At 38.3% G+C, this 23,242-nt stretch overlaps 1 protein-coding gene across 4 annotated transcripts in view; it reads left to right on the top strand.

The window, feature by feature from the left end:
* EEFSEC (eukaryotic elongation factor, selenocysteine-tRNA specific) overlaps positions 1–23,242 on the top strand; it is a 122,753-nt gene that overhangs the window by 15,059 nt on the left and 84,452 nt on the right. For 3 of the 4 annotated variants that reach the window (XM_069027717.1, XM_069027720.1, XM_069027719.1), the window contains exons 2-3: positions 19,128–19,335; positions 22,000–22,096. In XM_069027717.1, the coding sequence (XP_068883818.1) occupies positions 19,128–19,335; positions 22,000–22,096 (305 nt within the window). Of the gene's footprint in view, positions 1–18,235; positions 18,396–19,127; positions 19,336–21,999; positions 22,097–23,242 lie in introns of those variants that run through there. The other variant, XM_069027718.1, reaches the window with a different exon arrangement.

The raw sequence follows: 23,242 nt of genomic DNA, 5'->3' as shown, positions 1-23,242 counted from the left end.
ATGTGAAAAGCAATAATGGAAAGTATAAAAAAGGCTCGTACAAGGCAAAAGCATCCAGGAAGGGGTTTTGTGAAAGAGGGGAGTGTGTAATCTTTAAATATTCTTTGTATACTTGATATACTTTTGATCCTGTTTTGTATTCATGCTTAGAAATTTCTTTTCTTAGTCACAGAGGTTAGATTGGCAAGGACAGATGACATTACTGGACTTCTGGGCACTTCTTTTCTAGCACCCCATCGAAGCTAGAGAGTGATGGCTCAGTGCCTGCACTTGCTGCTCTTTGGGTTTTTGCTGGGACTGGTGTTCTCTTGAAATGTGCAGTTAAATGCAAATTTACTGTTACAGCTTTGGAGTAGCAGCAGTAGTGCTTTGCACTCCATGTTATTTTCTTGTTTATCCAGGATTCTTGCTTGTTGCTTATTTCCAGTGAATAACTTGAGCAGTGCCAGCATTCCTGAGAGCTGGTCATATGAGCCTGGCAGAGCTATGTGTATTCTGAGCAGACTTTGTTTTCTGTAGGCTTTCTTCCCACTTCCCTGGGGATGCTGTCAGCTTTTGTTTTAGCTTGAAAATTTAAATTTCGATTTGTGAGAAAAAAGTGGTTTTTAATCATCAAGTGAAACAGGAGGTGGGTGTAGGATGCAGAACTGGGAAACCTGCTGTACTTTGCTTATGATGATCCTCCTTTGTCACAGTTCTGTTCCCTTTGAAGGTTTTGAGCTTGAGTGATGTTTTGTTTAACCCACAGGTGTTAGTGCTCACAAACTTAGCTTACACAAACTGCCACTACTGCTTGTAAAATGCTTGTAGCTTTGTGTCAACACTTGTATTTTATTCAGTTGTTCACTCATCCTAGAGAAAATGCTGGAAGGACTTGCTCTGAATTATACTGAAATATCTATGATTAGATAATCATGTTCTGGTGTATATAGTGTTTGAGCTGTCTTATGAAATTTCTGTGTAGGGTTGTGCTGAACAACTTCGCTTTTGGAAATTCTTCAAAATATGTAATTGAAAACTTTTTTCCTTTATTTATGAGGGCTTTCAGAGATAAAGGGCCTGGTTTTGTATGTTGATGGTTTCTATATGTTCACCTCACAAAGATCTATGCTTTTCTAAGTATAAAACTTGAAGCAATAACATAACACGGTTGTGTCACAGATTAAAATACTTTCATTATTTTAGGGAGCAATGGCTCTACATTTAGTCTGTGAGCTTTCTAAACCTAGGGCCTTGTTTTGTGTTTATCTGTGAAGTGCCATGCACACTTGCAGCGTTGAAGTACCAGTTCAGTGCCCAGCTGGGTGTTCTGAACCCATGTAGCCTTGTAGGAATGAACTCAGTAAGAGAGACTGCAGGATTAAGGTCCAAACCAATATGAAGTCAGACCAGGTCTGTATTTTGCTCCTTGGCTGTAAAACTTCATTCACATGAATATCTAATTTTAAACAATAAAGTATATAATTCAAAGTACTTAAAATATTTATTTTTAAACTAATACTTCACCAGTGAAATTTAGAGTATCTTTATGGCACTCACTCTGCTGTAAAATTTTTTTTAAGAAGTCACCTGGCTATAAATCTTGATAACTTAGATTTTTCGCCTTGCCTCCTATTAGTACTATGGAAAACATTTACTCAGGCATTGCTACTGTCTCTTATCTCTGTGTGGTTATAGATCATTAAATTCCAGCCCCTCTTAGCACAGTATAAATTCTAATCTTGGCAAGTATTGTGCCTAGTTTTATTTAGTAATTAAACTTTGCACAGCTTTCCTCCTTTACGGTGAGCATCACCTTTTATATTTTAGTGGACTTTTATTAATTATATGGAGAACGTAGTAATGTGAAACACAAATGCCATACACCCTGCAATTTCTGGAGTGCTTTGTGGTGTTGGCAATTTAGATAGCATATCCACATGATATAGTTTGGTTTGTCCTGAAGTACTGGGATGGGAGATTTACATGACTGTTGACCCCTTAGGACTGCTCTGAAATGAGGTGTGTATCTTGTGCAATCCTAGTCAGCAAAAATTTACATAAAAATAAATATACTGTCAGAAGCCCTTGTGCTGGCCTGGCAGGAGGTATGAAATAGTACCATGTGCTCAATAATGGCCTCCTCGGAGAAGGGACTCTGGCACAATGTGATGTGACTTAGTGGAATGACAAACTATGCAAAATGCTTGCTATTGTCATGTTTAGGTAGTGAATTGTTAGGCAGGGCCTGATGTGTGCCATGGACTGAAGGCCAGAGAACTAAATACAAAATAAATCTTTAATGAAATTTGAGTGGTGAATCCAATTTATCTTTTAAGACAAACAGAAGTTACAGCCTTTGTGCACAAACATTGAAAACTCAAAGTGAACTGAGAAGAAACTAGCAGATCACTGCTTTGACTTTGGTTTTCAAGTGGTAAGTTTATGGTGATTTTTGCATGCAAAAACTTGCCTTGGTAGTTCAGTACAAAGTCTTAAAACCTTAGCCAGAACAATTTAATGGCAGCATTAACTCTTCAGCTACCCTTACACTGAAATTTTGAAATTAGCAAGGCACCTAATACTTAGCATAGCAGCAAGTCAGGATAACTGTCTGCTGCCTAGAATGTGTCCAGAAAAATTCGTTTTCCAAAATATTGCTGGTTACTATGGCCCTAATTATCTGTGCACACTGCACAGAATGAAAGTAATCTATTTCTGAGAACTGGCATCTTTAATGTGTTTGGGACTGATTTGCTTGAGATTTCTTTCTGCATGCTGTACTGCTGCAGCAGTGTAGTAATATGGGTGCTTGAAATTAAAGCTTGACATAAAAACTGACATTGTTTGCAGGGTGTCTTTCTTGAGAACAACCTTACTTTTTCTACATGAATCTGTTTTTCATCCTTGATCCCAATACTGTTCTTGTAAAGATTATAATTGTTGTTGGTGTTTGGAGATGGTGAAGGTTTGGAAGTTAGAGTGTTAGTGTTATAGAAGTCTCACAGAATTTTGGATTATGACGTTGAATTAATTTCCCAGTTTGCATGTGTGTGGAGTTGTATGTTGAAATATATGACCCAAGAAGTAACATAATTGTTCTCTCTTTGTATTTCTGTTTGGTTATGTTCTGCAGCAGGAATACAAACGCAACAGTTTTCTTCATTACTGTCACAGAAATCAAGAAACTTGCATCAAAATTGGGGTTCACCCTGCTCCAATGTCCAGAAGACTCTAAGGCAAAATGTAATATAGTCCTGGTAACTTGAGGTAGTTGTCTTCCAACTTCCCACTAGGTATTAGTAACTCTTCTACTCATTCTACATTGACCTGTTTAAGAGATGCAAAGCTGTAGTTGAGTGTGTGAAAGAGACTTATGTAAGAGATTTTGACTGAAATAGGCATGTTTATTGCTGTTAGTTGTAGGGGACTGTACCCTCTCCTCCAGCGTCCAGATCCACTGTCTTCTTTGTTCCCTGTTATCCCCCTCTATTTGATTCTCAGTTGTAGTGAGATTTGCCCTTTCATGATTGACAAATTTTCTAACTCTCTCCATAGCATTCTGTCGATGCAGGTGATGACTTGGTTTTGCAGCCATGGTGTCACTTTGCAGCTGGGCACCACATCTGTGGTTTGGGCAAGCTGTCCTGGCTCCTGGTCAGAGCTGGGGCTCTCTTTGAGAGGAACTTCTTGACCCTTTGTACTTTGTACAGTATGCGCCTCGCAGGCGGACTCTGGAGCCGTTGTCTGGAATGCGTGTCTAACGCATTCCACTCGGACCTCAGTTCCATTCCATAATGTTAGCTTTAATTGGCTGGTTCTAAACTTTCATGTACAATTTGGTTGTACACGGTAAATTACCACCCTCTTTGCCTTTTCCTAGGAGCACGAAAGTAGAATCCAGGCTCTGCTTTCCTGTGCTGCCTTTTGGTATTGCCCTTCAGCTCTTTTAGGGACAGCGCTGGTGGGTAGTCTTTTTCAGAGGACAGGCTTATTTTCTGGTGGTTTTTTTTTTACCTCTAATCTTCCAAAGACTGTACCTTTTAAACATTGTGTTGTATTTTTGAACTGAATTCAGCATTTGAAAGTTTAAAAAGAATTAATACTTCTAGCCCAAAGAAGTATCTCCAGTCTAATAACTGTTGCCTCACTCTTAGTGTGGCTAGATAGCCAGTGTGTCCTCCAAGTGATTTTTCTTTTCTTTTAAATAGTCCTATATTTTAATTTTAGTTACTTTGTTTGAGTGCACAAGAACTTCAGGGCAACATCAGTGGTATAACCCAGGCTGGTCTTTACTATGTAAGAATGCCTTTGAAGGTGCTTCTGAAGTGTCAGAATGTGTAGTGTGGGCAGAATGAGAGTCTGTTATTATACAGGTTTCATCTAGGCTTAAATGCTTGATCAGAGCATCAGCAAAAGCTATTTTTGAGAAAGAGGAGTAGTTGAGTTACACGAGGAAAAAGTTTGCAGTGCTGCATACAAAACAAATTTTGCAGTTCAAGCTCAAAGCAGTGATGAGTCTCTTGTTCATACTTGGTATGAATGAGGTAAAACAAAGCCTGCCTTTATCCTCCACATCATGCTTATGAGCTCATGTTTCAGCTTTTCCCTTCCCCTCCCTTTCTGACATGGACTCTGTCCTTTTTTTTTTCTTTGCTAAACAGACAGTAACTCTCCACGATATTTTTAATCTCAACAAGACATCCAGTGGCTGATGATGCAAAAGTGTTGCATCAACAAAGAGGGGATGATAGCTGGAGCATTCCAGGTCTGACATTTTTGGCTGAGGAGCTGTATATTTGTGGCCACTGATTTCTCCCAGCACAGCATGCTTGCTTTGGGCAGGAGAGTACTTTTCACTGACTCCTGTTATGTGCCTCCCTGCTCCTTATTTTAGGCTTCCCCAAGAAGTTTTGACTGGGAGTTTCATGGTTTTAGATGAAAGAGCCCGTTGTCTTGTTGAATTATCTCCTTTCTGTCTATATTTAAAGCAAAGTTGGCAGGTAAAAAAAAAAATACAGTAAAACAAAAGCTCTCTTATGGTAACATCTGAGGCTAGATTAGAATAAAACCGAAATAATGATTTAATATTTTTTGTTTACGTATGTTTGTTGAGGCTGCTTGTTTACCTGTGGTTCATTGGCACCCAGCAGTGGAACTGTCCTCATTGCATTGACCTTAAGATGGGTTCCTGGGCACTGGTGGGAGGGATCTAACCTGAAAAAATTTTTCCAGTGAAATAGATCATGATAAGTATTAGATTATTTGGATTAGAAAAATTAGTATTATGGAATTTAAAAATAATACACATTTGTAATCATGGATATTGAATAGCCATGTAGTGTGCAAGTGCTTGTACTCCTAAATTTTTGAGAGAAAAATTACTTTAAAACCTAAAAGAAATATTTGCGATTTTTTTAATGCTGTAGTGCAATATTTTAAGCTAATGGCATTTTTTATTGACTGAAGTGAACCCAGCTCATGAAACTTTTCATTCACTAAAAGTATTGCTGATGCTTTTAAAAAGTAAGGACTTAAGAACTTCCTCATGACAGCTAAACTTCTTGAAACCATATAAAAATCTGCTTATACCATAATTCAGCCTTGCAGCACTGGTTTTATTGTGTGAACAACCTATCAGAATTTGATTTATAAGCTCGTTGTTCCCTAGATGTGCCTATTTGTTATGTATGACTGTTCTTGTTCATAGTCTGTGTTCCTTCACAGCATAAAACCTTCAGCCATCTCTGCAGCCGTGCCTTACACTGTTTCCATCAGGTAATACTTCCAGTCATGAAGTTTTCCCCAATTTAATAAAGGTAAGGTGGGATAATTAGTTGTTTGCTACCTAAAAGCATCATTAACCATTGCAAGAGGGGAAATTAGGGCATGGGTTTGGTGTCTTTTTTTTTTTTTTTGGCAAATCTTATTTTTGATGCAAAGGCAGTTCTGTCGCCAGCCAGTCCAGCATGCGGAGACTCTCCCCCCTGCCATAAAACAATGAGCACATTCAGGCACAACTCGTGTTTTCAGTTATTAAAAAACGGAGCCGTCTGTCTCTGCCTGTGACTTTAATCTTTAAGCCTTTATTCCCTGTACCCCACCCCCTCTTTCTTTCCCCAACCTTTTGTTTGTGAAGTGCAGAGCTACAGGATATGTGGGCCTGGAGTTTCTGAATGTATTGTACATTCCCCTGGCAATTACAGATGTTTATAACCCTGACTGATGTTATTTCAGTATTGTGGAGGGTGAAGAGAAAATTAAAGAATGCATTTTTCATTGCCCCTAGCAATCTTCAATTTTATTTTGTTTTTCAGGACAGCAGAGAAGAAAAAAAAAAAAAAGGCAAAATGTAAACTGTTAATTTAAAAAAAAAAAAAATTGTTTCACATTCTCAGATGAAGCACATCTGAGACCTGTGCAGGAATCTTCCCATACTCTACCATAACTCTTCTGTTAGGACAGCGTGTTGCATCCAGTGTTGTAAAAAGCATAATAGGACTGGATTTTAATACAAAACAAGCTCCTTTAGTGCAGGGTGCAAGACGTTTGCTTACTTTATTTCAAAGACAGAGACAAGGTAGCTTAGGGCTTGCAACAATTTAAGAGCAGAATCACATAATTTTTTTTCAGCTTTGTATGGAACACTTATATTTTTTTTTTGTAGAGTAATGATTTCGAATCTGATGAATTGGAGTTTTAATTTTGGACTTGATGACTTGGTGACAGAATTGTTGAAGAAAATTTTTTTTGTTAGTCTTGTAGAAACGTGCTCTTGATCTGTACAAGGTTTTAAATCAATTTATTACTGGTGGTGGTTGAGGTATCTAAAGCTGCAGGTGCACTATATGATTAATGTCCTTGAATTGACAGAGGGGTGGAGAGAGGAGAATCCTGTAGCAAATCTCTGTGATCAAGGTGATAATTTGTGTCTTGGGGATTCTAGTGCATTTCATGATTTTCAGAGTAGTTGGCCTAAAAACATTGAATTTAAGTAGAGAAAAGTTTATTGGAGTCAAGAATTTCAAGGTGGTTCAGCAGTATCTCTCAGGTACAACTTTCATATCTATACTTGTTTTCAGCTGCATGCAAACTGCTGTTTATAGGTTTTGGAAGTTTGGAGTTGCATATCTGAGTGTATATTCAGGTCTGTCTACCTGTGTGATGGTCCTTATCTCCAATGACTGCTGCATGGAACTTTTCCTTAGACTGATCTTTCAAAGATATGGCAGAAGAGTGAACAAGAATTTACAGTGAGATATCCTTTGGCTAGGCAGGACTTAAAGAAGTTAACACAAAGATAGCAAAAAAGTCTCCTTGTCATCTAATATTAAACTGATTAAAACATGCTTAAAGAAATTCTAACAGATGTTCCAAGATGTTTGTAATTCAGTAATTCTCCAAAGCACCCAGAGGGAGGCAATAGATGCCCTGTAGTAACAGTTCTCCAGTCCTATGGGAAGGAAAAAACAAACTAGTTGGTCATTAAGCATAGCACATTCTTTTTATCCTGAGATAATCAAGTACTGAAGTTGTGTATTGCTTGTGTAAGGATTTCTGAGATGTGCTGGTTCTCTTTGTGTTGCAACATGGGGGCATGGATGTGATCGAATCCTAGATAGGCTAATGGAAAGATACCATCTTGTACGAATGTTAAAAGAGCTTGAAAAGTTGAAGAGCTGAGTGTGAAATAGTACTGATAGAGGATAGAATTTATAGAAACGTTGTAGTTATTGTTCATGAGTCTGGTTTTGCCCCCTCTCTGAGTCCAGTACTGGGCCTGTATGTTATAGTAGATTCAAATATGGACAGAAATATGAACAGATTGGTTAGGAAACATTTCAATTGGTCTGTTCTTGGAAATCAGCGTGTTAAATTGTCTGAAAAGCTAATACAAGAATTCACTTACTGAAGCAGCTCACTCCTTTGGAGGAAAATATGTGCACTGGTGGCTGTTTATGTGCATCTCTCCCTGAAACAATCTTGGAAAATATATAGAGTTATTCCAGTAATTTTTGTACTACTTTTCTCTTTCCGGTATGAACCTGATTTTGTATGAGTTGTCATTCGTAGTAAAAGGCATACTGCTATAGGCTACTGTCGGCTCTGGCCTGAGGATCCTGTAGTATCAGGGATGTAGCAGGAATTCCCATGGTTGTAGGTACTACAGAGGCTTTCACTCAATATTTGTCTCCACACTCCAGTTAGTGGAGAAATCTCAGGTGCAGCATTCTTGAAGCTGGGAATAGTCTGTTTCTGTGTGGTGTGAACTGAGTAATGAGAGATGGAGCAGAAGGCTCCACATGTGTGGAAGTCAGTCAGAACTGGGGATGGGCTCATGTCCTCATTGGTGCAGGTTCAGTGCCTTTGCAGTTCTTCCAGAGGTTTGATTCTTTTTATACCTCTAAGCCACCGTTTTCTCTTTCAGGTCTTGGAAGTAGCTTCAAAGATAGTGTGTAATCTTTGAAAGATGCAAAGGACAGAATGGTCATACTTGGAGTTACATTTTTTGCAACGTATTTAACATGCAAGTATAATTACTTCTTTTTTCATGAAACTTGGCAGGAGATCTTGTAGAGAGCAAACATAAAGCTGATATGGGTCAAGACTATAAAAAGGGTATTTTTTTTGGTTTTGGTCCTCTGACCTGTTTGCTTTTCAGTGTTTATAGTAAAGACTTTATGGACCATCAGGGACCATTTATGGTCACTATGTAAGGCCCAAGTGTAATGTTACCTTACATTTAACTCTTCAGAGCAGTGCTAAAACACACGTGGCATTGATACCAAAACAAAATACCTCTGGATAACAAGTCTGAAACTTGACCTAATCACTCATTAGGCTCCTAGGAAAGCTTACTAGAACCCTGAGCACACAATATCGTCTGAGGAGGTCAAAGCAGGGTTTTACAAGTATCCATTTTTTTCTACTTTGCACCTTTTCTCCTGAAGCATGAATGTCAAGTGTTGATTTATTACACAGCTTACTGTCACATTGTTTCAGAAACCTTGTTTTATTAACTAAAAAACTCCAGGCAGAAGGAGCAGGGCATTTCATTGCAAATTTCTAAGTTTGAGTTTGATATGAGTCGGTGGAATTACAGGTGCCATTTTTGTATGACATTGGGAACCTAGAAACTTGACATGACTGTTTCTTGTTGAAATAATTTATAGCCTGAATTCCAAAATACGAAACTGAACTTTTTTCTGCTAGGGGTAATATAGGCAGGTAGTGCAAAAAAACCAAAACTAAACAAAAAACCCCTGGACAAACCAGGTTTACAACTTGGATAGTAATAACCCAGTTGGTTTCTTCTGTGCTTTCTTTTGCTTTCAAGTGTATGAAATATTTTTTTTTTTTTCTATATGCCCCTGATTGTACTTCAAGGCTGATGAGCTGTATAGTGACATTCAGTCTAAAATGCTAAGTAACTGCTCTGTAGTTTTGTGCAGTATCCTAAACATTTAACTTCTCAGCTTTTACTGGTGTCTGTATTTGCATATACATATATATGAATGACACTTTAAAAAGTTAATGTTTGCTAACTAATTCACAATTTATGCACTTTCGACTTCAAGCCAAGAAAGAAATTAATGCAGCTGAAATACCATGGTGTTGTGTAATTCAGCAAATGCTACCTTTTTTTGTAGCAGTCATCTGTGTCTACTCAGAATGATTGTTGCTCTTCCAAGATATGTAGGCTTTCTTGAATTGTACCATAGTTAATGTTTTCAACATTAAAATAAGTAGAGGTCTGTTTTGGACTCTGTCCAGTTTGTGCCCTGTCAATATAGAAATTCAGATCTAGTAATAGGTGATACTACAGAAAAGGACTTTTGTACATATGGAAGAAGGATGACGTCTTCTCTCATATGGTGCTTTACCTCCATTTTTACACGTGCTATGTATTACATGGCATTTCTTGTTACAAGGCAAGGATTGTTTGCTTTGCTCTCCCCTCATTGTCTATAGGATTTTCATTTGGGGTGATTTTCTGGTTTTCAACAGAAATATTTATTTAAAGAACAGGAATTTAAATGCCAGACCCTAGTAGTCACCCATGTGGTTTGTTACCTTTTCTTTGGAAATAGTCAAAATGAATGTTTTGGAGGAACAAACAAGAAAGTCAGTGATTGTTCCGGTTTGGCCACCCCAAGACAGTGATGGAATAAAGTGTCCCTTTCTTTAAGTTTCATCTTAATACTCCTTACACAGGATAAAATCATAAATGTTTTATTTTAAAAATGAAGTTTCATCTAGCTGGATGTAGCTTTAAAAATCTTAATGGTGTAAATATCAAAGCTGTATTTTTATTTGTCTAAAGACAAATGCTATTTAGCAGCACTAAGTTTGAATTGTGCTACTTAAAATTACATAATTGATTGTGCTCTTTTATTGGAGGTGTTTTATTTCCCATCTTTCACTCAACTTCGTTTGTTTGTCACTGTGTGCTGTTAACATGGATTTTTTCTTTGTAAGTGAAGTTGTATGTGAAGGACCTGAGTGCATTTGTCTTGTTTCCTTTTTTGAAGCTACTTCAAGATTCCTTCTCCAGAAAGTGACCAGATCAAAACACAGGATTTAATTTCAATATTACTTTGTATATAGGCAAAGTCTAGTACTTTGTCTTTTTTTGCTGCTTCTAAACGTAAAACAATTTTGCATTGAACAGCATATAATGACTGTATCTTTTCAGAATTTTCTGAAGTAATAGCACTAGTTTTGTGTATATACACATGTGCTTAAGTTTCTTTCAGTTCTTCCTAACAATATGTGGACTGTTTATTCAGCTTAAAGTTTCTCTGTAGTTCCTCAGGCTGCTGTTCAATGAACCCCTTGGCCTGCAGCAGCATCCTGTCCCTAGAAACAGGAGGTTTGCTTTGCTCTTTCCCATTTTCTCTTGGCAGCTCTTGGCTCTTTGGTCCTGCTGCCTCCCTTGTGCCAGCTCTGGCTCTCCCTGCAGCAGCTGGGCCACTTCGCCAGTCTCAGGGAGAGCTCTTGGCTGTGGCTGGATTGAACTGACTGGTCTGAGCTTCAACTTTGCCTTTCATCAGACCCTCCATGAACTGTGGGAGGCCTAAATAAACACAGTGCTGGGGAAGCAAAGCTGGGAGCAGGAACTTCCCAGCTCAAGGAACTGCAGCCTCCACGACCAGGTGCCAGAGCCTTTTCACTGCTCTGCTTCACTGACAACTGCTTCTAGATTGCTGCCTATATACAGGTAGTGATGTAGATCAGCACAGGAACAAAATAAAGTGTGATTGCCCTGGCTTGAAACCACATGGGGAAAAATGCCTTTTTCCCTTGCATGTTTTGTCTTTACCATGGAAGTGAAGGATATTAGTTGCTGCCTTTCCTTGGCTGTAGAAGGATGTATCCTTAGCAGTGGCCATTACTTTGCTGCTCCAGCTTATGCTCAGGCTGGGAGGAGGTGAGGTGTACTTAGCTTCCATTTGTGTTGGGGAGAGGGGAGGACAAGTGTAGGAAATTAATTTGTTACCTTAATTAAAAAGGTTCATAGCAATCTCTCTTTAGTAGTGAATTTCTCTTTGGAAGTCTTTGGAGGGAGGTTTCTCTATAATTTTAGGTTTTTTACAAAATTATGTGTAAATTTAATGTGTGTCTAACCAGTGAATCTAGTCAGATTGCAATAAGGGCATCCAGTATTTGTCTTGTTTAAAAATAGTGTCTCTTCCATAAGTGGTGGAAACTACCAAGGTGTTCAGACATTTCTTAGGCTCGTGCTTTTGGCCTTCCTCTGAAGAGGCTGAAGGCAACATGGGATTCCTTACATTCTGTAAATCCTTGCAAAGGATCTCTTGATAACCTTCTTTATTCCTGTGTTGTACTGTGTTTTTTGAGAGCGTTTTCACTTTAAGGTTTGTTTGTGATTTTTTTTTTTCTCAATAACTCATCCATTTAATATAAGCTTAATCCTGTGTACAATATTGCAATAGCTTGATCAGCATATAATAAATTATTGGAAGATATTCCTCAGTCTTTCTTAGCATGACCTTCATAGAGGCTTTATCAGCTTTGTTCATGCTACTTCAGCATGATCAAGCTTATTGACATACTCAATCATTACAGGCATTTCCTCCCTTTGAAGAACACAGACTTGTTTCTGACATGTAGTTAGAACTTATTCAAACAAGATAGATCCTTGGATGACTTGACAAAGGATATGGTAGAGGCATTTGTGCCTTTGTCCTCTTCAGAACAATATGGCACACTGTTTCTTCTGGCAGATGAAGTATAAAGTATATTCAAGGGGATTCTTGTATGATGTCTTTTGCAAAAGAACCTTTTATTTCTTATTAGCAGTTATCACCTACTACTTGTAGTTGAGTTGAACTCTCATTTACAGATAAATAACTGTAATAGATGGGTTATTTGACATACTAGAAATGGACTTCTTACGATTATGCCCTTATGGCCACACTTCTTTCCCTTTCCAGCTCTCAGTTACAGACCAACCATAGTGGCTGGTTTTCATCTGAAGAGAATTCATGCAATGACATAATGCTTCTAATTTTAAGCTTTATTGTGCACTCAGAAGTGTGTTGTGGGTTGCCAGTCTGATGCTTTCTATCAGAGATATTACAAGTGATCCTGAGTTTGAGGCTGCACAGCTCCCTGTTTGTGCTCTGAGCTGCTGATGGCTGCTTCGGAAATGATGGTGGGATGCTTGAACTCCATGAGTTCCTTTTCTTTTCAAAGTGTTTCCTAACAGGAGTTGTATCGGTTTTGATCCACGATTTGCATTGCTTTACAGAAGGTATCTTCATGTGTAATTAATGTAAATTCATGTAAAACCCCAGTTGAGTGCATGCCTCTCCCTGCCTCACACCTCCTATTTCTGTTTGAATTTTGGGAGATTCCACATCCTGTAAAACATCTTCCTTATTCATCACAGTGCCTCCCTTAAGGTAACTAGCAAAATCCTGTGTGACTTGTAACATCTCCTGGGGTGTAACTGTATATGGAAACAGGGAATAATTTAGTTGTTTCTGAATAAGGTTTCTTAACAAAAAAAAGGCGGGGGGAGGGGGCTGGGAAAGGGGAAGCTGGCTACTCACTGCATGATATAGACAATATTTCCTGAGACAGGAGATACTAACCTCAAAGAACTTAAAATAAAACATTGATTTCATTTTTTTTCTTTTTTTTTTTTTTGAAAGTGGAATAGTGGAGGTAAAAATGGTAGAATAGTTGGTCTTTTTATCCCGTGTGCAGATGAAATTGATTAAACCTTAAAAACTCGCCTCAGTCCACCCGGTTTATTAATTGAAGAATTTCCTCTTTCCCAGAATGGGAAGTGCACATTAAAACAGAGCTTTGCCCCTGAGTAGCAATGATACTTGAGAACGGTACATTTTCAACAATCCTATTTTCTCTTCTGCACTTGAGGAAATCCTAACATGGTAAAAAGCATATTTTAAAAAAAAAAAAAAGTATGTTTAAGGAAGTCCTCTTTCATTTCCTTGTAGAGCATGAAATCAAATTATAGCTCATGGCCCACAATTATTTTATTTTTACATTTCAAATTCCATTTTCTGCTTCCTTTTGCTGCCTGTGAACAAGAGTTGCACTGTTTGTGCAAAGTCAGCTAAAAAGATTACCACAAACAGGACAGGACACAGTAGCTTAAAGGAGCCACCAGTCAGAATCTGTGTCTGTGTTCCATGTTTGTGTGGCATGCAAAACCTCCCCTTTGTTCACACAGGGACCTGATCCCCTCTTCTTCCCTCCACTCACCAGGTTTTACCTTTTGAAGCCAAATCAGCTTTATATTGATGTATTATGGGGAATCTAATGCAATACTTTAGTTATGCTTGCCAAAATAATACAACTTAAAAATGCTCTCATCTTCTTGATCTACATTTGGTAAAGACAAAACAACTGAGATTCTGCCTATTTGTTGAAAATGCCTTTTGGGGTGGGCTTTTCAGTAAGGAATTGGTCGCTAATTTAGTGCTTGGAGATTATAACTGGATGGTTCTGAAAATGGGCTCAGTGCATGTATAATAAAATAGCAATACGTTTTTGGAGCTGATAAACTAATACATGAGGCTGAAGTGTTTGGGGGTTTGTTTGTTTGGTTTACTAGATCTAATAATGTCTTCTTTTTCTAAATTAGTGTTAATGTTATATTTTGCTGTAGGGTCATAGCTCAGTCTGGGAGTTGGTGTATAAAGTTTACAAGCATGCAACAGGCTGCACGAATGGAAGGTGCTCTGAGTTCATGTAACACACAGAACCACAGCAGCCTCTGTGATTGAGGTTGAAGGAGGTTTGTTATTTAAGGTGTAATGTTCTGTTCCAGAATAAAGCATTGCAGTTACAGTGCTCTACTGTTTTGGAAAATGTGTCTGATGTGTTGGGTACTCCCATGGTGTTTCCCTGTGAGCGCTGGTGTAAGAGCTGGTTTTTACTAATTGTGTGTGACACTAAACACGTTTATGAGGAGTGAATTTGATGGGAGGGGATGAAGGTCTGCAGCCTTGTTGCCTAGAACTCTGGGTAGGCCTTATTTGCTGTTTCAGCAAAGGTTTGAAGAGATATTGTACTAAATAATGCAAATGTAGAGAATGCAGTGAATTTTCTCTTAAAGACTAAAAGTTCATCGATACATACTTTTAAAATGCATACTATTCTTTTTCAGTGTACTCAGGCAGCAGGTGGTGAGCTCTTTCAGGATCCAAGAGTGAGAGCTAGCTAGGAATGATGTTGCAAGTGGTATCATTTTGCTCTTCCTGTGAAGAAATTGAGCTGATGGCCACTTTAGGGAAGCTTGAGTTCTGCTCTTTGGAAATTTGTCATAACCTCTGACATCTGTGGTTCAACTAATCTCCTCAGTAAAGAGTAATAAATTACTTCCTTGATGACTTTCTATAATCAGATACTCCTCAAAATTCAGGAGCAAGCATGGGTTGTATGTTCAAAGCAGTAGCTGGACTTTATCTTGTCTGTGAAGGTGTTTTTCTTATTTTCTGAGTTTTGTGTTCCCTGTCACTTTTGTGGCACAAATGAGTGCTGCTGCCTCCAGGTTTAGCTGGCACTTGCAGTCTCTGTGATGCTGTGCTGCTGGTCTTGTGTTTTTCCTGTATCTGGCTGTCATCCAGAATCTCTCAGTTCATGTTTTATCTTTCTTGTTTGTTTTTCTTCACTCAGACTATCTACTTTATTTTTGCTGTGGTTCAGCTGCTTATCTTTGAAATATAATTCCCATCTTTCTCCACCCCCTTGTGTTTTCTGATGACAACTAGTTTATTTCATTTGCTTTTTACAGGGCTTCATCTGAGCTGTGTGTCATCACACAAAGGGTACTCCAATAATTGATCTTTCATTTTCAAGAAAAGTGAGAAATCACACGTCAGGATTTATCTTTCTAAATGTTCTTGAACATGTCTTTCATAGATGAAGTGGCAAATAAAAGGTTACACCCATTTTCTCTGTAGTAGAAATAATTTGAGTATCTTAGTTTAACTTTTTCATTGATTCTATGTGACCTGCTTCAGTGCAGATAAAATATTTTTGATTGCTGTGCTTCCTTGTATGCAGACTTGTCCTTTGCATGTGTCTCTGCTTTGTTCAAAGTAATTTCAAGCCGTTTTCTTCCTCTGAAGGCTTGAGGAATACTCAAATCATCCATAATGTCTTCCCTATCACTGTTCTTAACTGTGTAGGCCCATATTTTGTCTCCTTTTTTAAGGAGTTCAGTTATTTGTTCTTTCAGTTCTTCTGCTTCTTTTTGCACAAGAACCCATGGCTGGCATTTTGTTGTCATATAGTGCAGGTGTGAGTAATATTTTCAAGTGTTTTATTCTTGTTACTGTTTTTCAAGTCTCCACAGAGTATTTCTGTAACATTTTTATGCCCCAATTGAAAAATCTTTCCAAGTGAGATTGTATTTATGAGAATGCTCACATAATCCATCCTCACTTCACTGTTCCTAGTTAAATCTTTCTCAGCTGTAGAAAATTATTCAGAAATATTTTGCCTTTTGTTGACTGAACTCTGATATGATGGTGAACTGATTGTTTACTAGAGATTATTTAAGTAGTGAATATAAAGTTAAACATATTCTGTCTGCTACTGCCATTTATATGTTAGGAGGAGAAAATGTACTGAATGACTGTTCCATGGTAGATGGGGGAGCGTTACAGTTTTGTCATCTTGGCACAAATAACCTGCCAATTTTCCTGATTTGAAATGTGATGTTGGTGAATCCTTGTACACTTCTCTAGGTGGTTTTGTTTCAGTATTTAATGAACTATTCTGCATGGACGATAGGCAATGAAGGAAATGGGTTCTAGAATAAAACAAAATGTAAAACTGTGTAGGAGAAGATGGGGGACTGGGAAGAAGGTGAATTGTCAAAGATGGTTTATTAAACAGCTCAAGGAGGAAAGTTGAGGAACTAAATTTTAGCATATTTTTTTTGCCTTGTTACTCAAGGGTCCTGTAAACCTGAACACTCCTATGCACAAGTAGACACGTACAAAGCATTACAAAACATCCTCATGCCTTGGGCAGAATGCAGTTCAAGTATTTCTGTCAGTGCTGTCGTGATCTTTGCCTTGGCTCCACGACTCCTCTGAAGGGCAGCAGCTTCCCACCCTGCTTGTGTGCCAGCTCTGCCTGCCATGCCTTCTGTCCCATCTTGTGCCATCTCTTCAGAGCTGTGGCCAGTCAGCACGTTGGGGCTTCAGAGGAGGAACAATAATTGTGCCAACAGTGTTTGTGAACTTGTGTGTGCTGCTGCTTCTTTGACTTGAAGTATTTTTTGTCTGGAGTGTCATGGTGTGTCTTCTGGTGTTTCTGGAGTTTTTCCGTGGACTGTACAGTTATTTTTCTTTGTTCATCTTCTCGTTGCTCTGCAATGCCCCGAGGCAGACATTCTCGACCTTCTAGCAACTGGGTTGATGATTTTTATGGCTCTTTTAAAGTGCTGCTAATAGATTCATAAATACAGCAATTGCAAGCATTTGCTTTATAACAAATGCATTCAAAGCAGTTGATTTAGAGTTTCAAGGTAAAGTGGCCCCTTTTATTGAAACTACATATTACAGTTCAGTGCAGATTTTGTGTTCTTTTGGAGGGAAAGATACCACAATGTATATAATGGCTCTTATCAGCTGCCCTTTTCAAGGCCAGGTTTGGTTCTGGTTGCTTTGGCTTAGTTCTGGAGCATGAGGATTGCTGTGCTTTAGTAGTCACAATAATGTTTGGTACGACTCAAGCTGCAGCATTATTGTGTTACCAGAATATCCTTTTTATAGTATTCATAAAGAACTGGACTTGATTGTTTCGTTTTAATTATTTATTTCCATTCATATTCAGGATGTCAGCTGTGTAGAATAGTGTAATACAAAATATTTTAAGTTTATAGTTAAGTTTATAGTTAAGTTTAGAACAGCCCTGCTGTAAGTATTCACAGAAGTGGATCCATTCTGATTCTTAAGTGCTTTGTCCCATTCAAACTATTTTCATGCTGTTTGTTTCCCTTGGTTTCTAACCTTTAGGTCTGCACTTGGGTGGTGTATAAAGTCTGAGCCTTTTGTACAGTCTTGATGATGTTTGTGTTGCAATTTAAGCAAGCTCTAAATCAATACAATTCCCAAAACAACAAAAAAAAATGCAAACTACTTTTGAAGATATAAAGCCTATCTTCAGTTTGTCAGGCAGAGATATTTGAAATGATTGGAGAAGATTCTGCAGGAGCACTGGAAATATCATAATTATCCAACTAGTGCTCTGAAGGGCTTAACATTCATTATTGCAAGATGAAAGCTCTGGTAGGTTAAAATAGTCATTTGTAACCATAATTTTTTTTTCTTGTTGTAGTTCCCACCCGCTCATTCACCCATGCACTTCAACCTTGGAATGATTTCCTATCCTGAGTTCATGGGAATTAAGAACAAGGGTAGCTGTTGTCACAGCCATTGTAAAAGCCTTAAAAACAAAAAAAGGCAAGAGGAAGGCTGGAGAGGGCGAAGGAACAAGGAACAGTTGTATTGATTTCTTGTTCTTCTGATCTTAAGGCAATTATTAAAAGTACTTAAGTTAGAATGCTGGAATTTTACATGATTTCTAGCTTTTATCATCTTTCAAAATGTGCTTTTTTTGGCATATGACTTTCTGGTAGTTAGTTCAGCTTTAATTTCTGTTTTTCTTTGTTTAAACTTTCTCAACATTTAAAGTCTGTTGCACTTTTCTATTTTGGTATTCAGAGTGTTTCACTTACCTCAAATGGAACAAGAAAATTCTGAATGTAATTAATGGAAGGCCCAATGTTCATCAGATCTTCCTTGAAAACTAATTTAGATCCATGAAATTCAGGCTGCTTCAATCAAAAGATTATGGGTTCATGACAACAATGCTTTGAAAAATAAAAATAATCCATAAGCATGGTAGGTAACTTCAGCCTAAAATGTAGGAGCTTTTCCACGAAGCGATCTAGGAATCAGATCTCTGTTCCTGTGCTTGAAATTACATGTTCAGGTTATGTGGATCTGAATGGGAAGTGAATGATGATATGTTGCAGGTTTTAAATTGCCTCTTCCTAACATTGAGGGACTCAAGAATTTCTTTAGGCTTTGGATAAACCTGTCTCTCGTGGCGATCACTGTTTTCATTTTTATCAAATTTTGGACTTGGAAAGAAAAATGCTGGTAAGCAGGCAGGGACTGAGGTTTGTGGATATTTTTGTAGGGTACGTGGTTGGCCCTTGCTGGGGTTGCTCTGAGTGCAGCTCCCTGCAGTGTTGCTGTGTATTTCTTTTGCTGTATCAGATTCTTGCTTAGCTGCTTAGATTATAGTTTTTAATTGAGGCAAATGTCATGCCTGTGTTGCTGCAAGCTTAATTTTCATAGTATTTTTTTAAATGCAGTGATAACAGCCTTAGACTTGAACTATCATATTCTTCCCTGGTTTTTATGACCCAATGATCGCCTATAATAGCTTAAATTCCCAAGGTCTTAATTTCAAAAGAGCTGTGGCATTCAGTGCTTACTTTGACACGTGTTTTGTTTGTCTTTCTGGGCATTTGTACATATGCTGACAATTTAAAATGAAAACTATTTGAGAAAATGATCCTTAATCTTTTTATGCTGTGGCAATACTGACTCTGAGTTCTCCTCCAGGTGCCCAGATTATCGATTTAATGATGCTTGTGATAGATGTGACAAAAGGGATGCAGACACAGTCAGCAGAGTGCTTGGTAATTGGGCAAATTGCCTGCCAGAAGATGGTGGTAGTTCTGAACAAAATAGATCTCCTTCCAGAGGGGAAGAGACAGAGTGCCATTGAGAAGATGACTAAGAAAATGCAGAAGACCTTGGAAAATACCAAGTAAGTGAGCAGTAATACTAACAGGTAATTTGTAACAAAATGTTGAACAAAAATACCAACATTTCCCTTCCAGTGTGCTTCTAAACATACTAGCACATCTAGCAAAAATGATGAGAAGAGGTTGAAAAGATTTACAGAAACTCAGGTGCAATTCCAAATTCATATCTGCAAGTATCATGTGTAGAGAAATATTTTCCTGTAATTAAGCTTTTCAATTTAAAGAGCTGCTTGGAGTTCAGGTAGGATAATACAAAGCCAGAATATCCAGGTGAAGAACTGTTGGATGTGTGTTTGGCTAGGTGTGTTTGTTGTGGGGGGTGGGGTTTTGGTGGTTTGAGGTTTTTTGTTTTGTTTTTGTTTGTTTGTGGTGGGTTTTTTGTTTGGTTGGGTTTTTTTTTAGCTTATGGGCTTGCAACTTTTGTTATGATCCTTAAGTCTGTTTCACTCCGCAGAAAAAGAAAGTGTTAGGAATTTTCCTTAGCTGAAGATGACAAATGTTCCCCAACTAGGGAAAGCAGAATGGAATGATGGAAGTTTATATAATGTCATATGGCTCTGGCTGGCACAGTAGAGGCTGGCACACAGCCCTGTTTAGGCACATTAGTTGAGGTATGTGATGAGTGAAGTGCAGGGAAATTCATGAGTGGGAATGTGGCTGTTTTGAAGTGGGAAGCTAAAATATACACACAATATTTATTTAGTGGTTACAGAAACTGCAGCACATCTTTGCTCAGGGATATAGGGGGACATAACTATTGGGTCAGATTTTGAGTTGAAGAATCTAAGGAACAAGATTCAGAGTACAGAGGAGAGAGAACCAAATCTACGTTTTGTATATGCAGACTGTGCTTTACGGTGCTTTGAAAGCACTGCTGACCTGGGTGTGATTGCAAAGTGCTTGTCCTGTTGTATCTTGGGCATGTGGGGTTTCTAAACAGCCTTCTTCCCATCTGACTTTGAATCTCCCCATGTGTGGTTTTTAAATGCTTTTCTATTTCTAAACTATTCTTATTAGCAGGAGATATGCTGATACTATTTGACAAGTGCCTCTAACCCCAAACACATGGCAATGAGGGTTTTTTTGGCTTTTTAAAATACTTTACTTGTTGATATATTTTCACTATATTTTCACTATACACACAGGTGTGCATGTGCAATTCCCAATTACATAGCAGTAAGCAAAGCTGAAGGCTGTTGCAGTTGTAGAGTAGATGTTGCCACCAATGCTGGGGAAATTATTGTAGTGTTGTCAGGAAATTGTATGGAAAGTAAAAAAAAAAAAAAGGCAGAGGAAAGTAACTTGTATTTTTGAATAGTTTGATACTTGTAAATTTACCTAATCAAAACTTAGTTTTCTGTGAATTGATACCAAAACTAAAAGCAAGCTGTCTCTATGAATGGAATTTCTATTTTTTAAAGAAATTTGGTGTGATGGAGTAAGAGTTTCAGTAGGGCTGGATCATGTTTAGAAGTGCCTCCAAATGCAGTATACAATTACTTCAGTTTGTTCTGGTGTATGGGAAGAGGAGTAAAGCATCTGGTTCAGCATAAATTTCTGTTTATTGCAGTACAGTGCTCTGAAATAATTGTATGAAAATAAATTTCCAAAAGTTTTCTGGTTAATCACAGGAATTTTCAGTGCACATTTTTGTTACCCTTTGTCCCTAGATGCCTCAGGCTTATGGCATGTAAACAAATACCTTATGTGCCTGATTACAGATGGGTCAATGACTGAGCTCCCTTTACAGACCTTAACATTTCTTCTTTAGCAAGGCAGTCTCTTCCCTCCAGTTTGCTCCCTTTTGAGAGAAAATCAGTGGTGGGTGGGTGTCAAGAGGATGGCCACAATAATAAATTTTGGTCTCATTCTGTTGTAAGAATTAAGTACCTATGAGAACCAGTCACTTTTTGGTGTAATTAGTGTTTATTATTCCATTACTTTTATATGTTTTATGTGGTTAATCCTGATTTTTGCAAAAATGCAATAACCAACACTAGGTTGTATTTTAGGGAGCAAAAGTTAAGCCTGCTGACTGAATTTGTTAAAAAAAAAAAATCTGCTGTAAGTTAAGGACTTGAAGAATAAAACTGATTGTAGGATAAAAGGTAAACTGAGGTCAGCTGGCTGTACTGTGCCTCTCTGAACCTTTGCATGTTGGAGATTTGTGAGTTTTGCAGGCTTTGATTTCAGCAGATTCACATCTTTCTGTTGTCTACAGATCTTGCAGACTCAGGTAGTCATGTGGTATCTTGCATTTGGCTCCTGTTTTGAAGGGTATGACTTTACAGTTAGGATTATAATTGTTTTAATGAGAGTTAAGAATGTGCTAGTCTCCAGGTAAAATGACTTTTGATGCAAACCACTGCATTAAGACTGGGTAGCAACAGACCTTTGCTTCTGAAATAAACTGAATCTTGCATTTGACTGTTACAGGACTGAATCAGTAGGTAATGTGGAACAGGACTGAAGCTTTCATAGTGAAGTCCAGTAGTGCTGATCTGCTGGTAATTCAAAAAGAAATTGTCAGTTAGTCACATTGATGGAAGAGCAGATAAATTGGAATTTGAGGGAGTTTCCTAGCCTTCAAATGAGCCTGGAAGTTCTTTATGTTGACACATATAGGAGATCTGGGGTCTAATGGTGAAAGTCTTTCTCTCTTTCAGGTTCTCTGGGTGTCCTGTTGTTGCTGTTGCAGCAAAGCCTGGTGGACCAGAAGCCCCAGAGTCTGAGAATCCACTGGGTGTTTCTGAATTAATTGAGGTACTGTCTGAAGAACATACTAATAACATGAAAGTATCCATTCTCAGATGTTCAAAACCCTTAGTTATGTCGCATGAAGCTTATACTGTGAAGGGCAGGACACCTGAAATAACTAAGAGTAGTTTGTAGCTTGCAATAGACTTGTCACCCTTTCTGTAATTAGCTTAGGGAAAGGAATGTCTTTGCCCTGGAAGGATGCAACTGTTGCTTCAGACAGCAGAAAATAGTCCCAAAACAAAGGCATCATTCTTTGAAGACTTGTCAAATTCTGATTTGGATGCTGCCAGCTTTAAAGTACTTGTAAATTGCAGTTAAGGTGCAGCATCAGTCATCAAAAAATCTCAGGTTGTCTGGTCCTGGGCACCCAGGCTTGTATAAAGGCAGGATGTTCCTCAGGGCTGCTGAGTACTGAATGCTTTATCACCTCCCAGGCCTGTGTGACTCAGGATGGGCATGGGGATGGGATGTAGTATGGCCTTAGACTAAACTTAGCCAGGACCAGTCTGCCCACAGCAGTTTCTAGAGATGAGGAGATACTCAAGTGCTTACTTCTGCCTTCATCTGGTTCCTGTTAGACTTACTGGGATGTTCCTCAGGGTTAAAACCTTTAAAGGAAACGCCCATTGCAGCTGTTCTGTCAACTGAGACCCAATGTTAGAAGAGCTGGCAAATGCTGTGTGAGCCCTGCCATTGAACTTCAAACTATTATCCCATCTGTCCTTCCTAAGAGACTTTCCATTGTTCTGCCATTACAACTTGGGCTTGAGCTGCAGTTTTTGACCTTAAAACCAGATGTTAAAGGCAATACCAAGTGTATATGCAGGTGGTATAACAGAGATCAAAAGTGATTTGAGACAGGAGTGAGCCAGTTCCTTTGAAGCACTGTTGAGTACATGACTGCCTTTCTATAATTAAAATATTTTGTCTGATGATATATTTTAAGAAACATAGTATTTGTCAGCAAAAGAAAAATCCTAAACTCAGAGAATTTCTCTAGAATATGGTACCTATGTAGTTTTTTTTAGTGGATCCTTCAAGAAGTGCTAACAGAAATCTGAAGGGGAAGTTGACTTTGAAAACTTAACCCAGTATTACAGTTTTTCTGAGAGGGAGGCAGAGATGGGCTTTATGGGGCACTAATATCTG

This window comes from Aphelocoma coerulescens, chromosome 12 (genome assembly GCF_041296385.1).
Source record: "Aphelocoma coerulescens isolate FSJ_1873_10779 chromosome 12, UR_Acoe_1.0, whole genome shotgun sequence".
NCBI classification, from domain to species: Eukaryota; Metazoa; Chordata; class Aves; order Passeriformes; family Corvidae; genus Aphelocoma; species Aphelocoma coerulescens.
The sequence above is the reverse complement of the archived record's forward strand: the minus strand, read 5'-3'. Positions and strand labels throughout refer to the sequence as shown.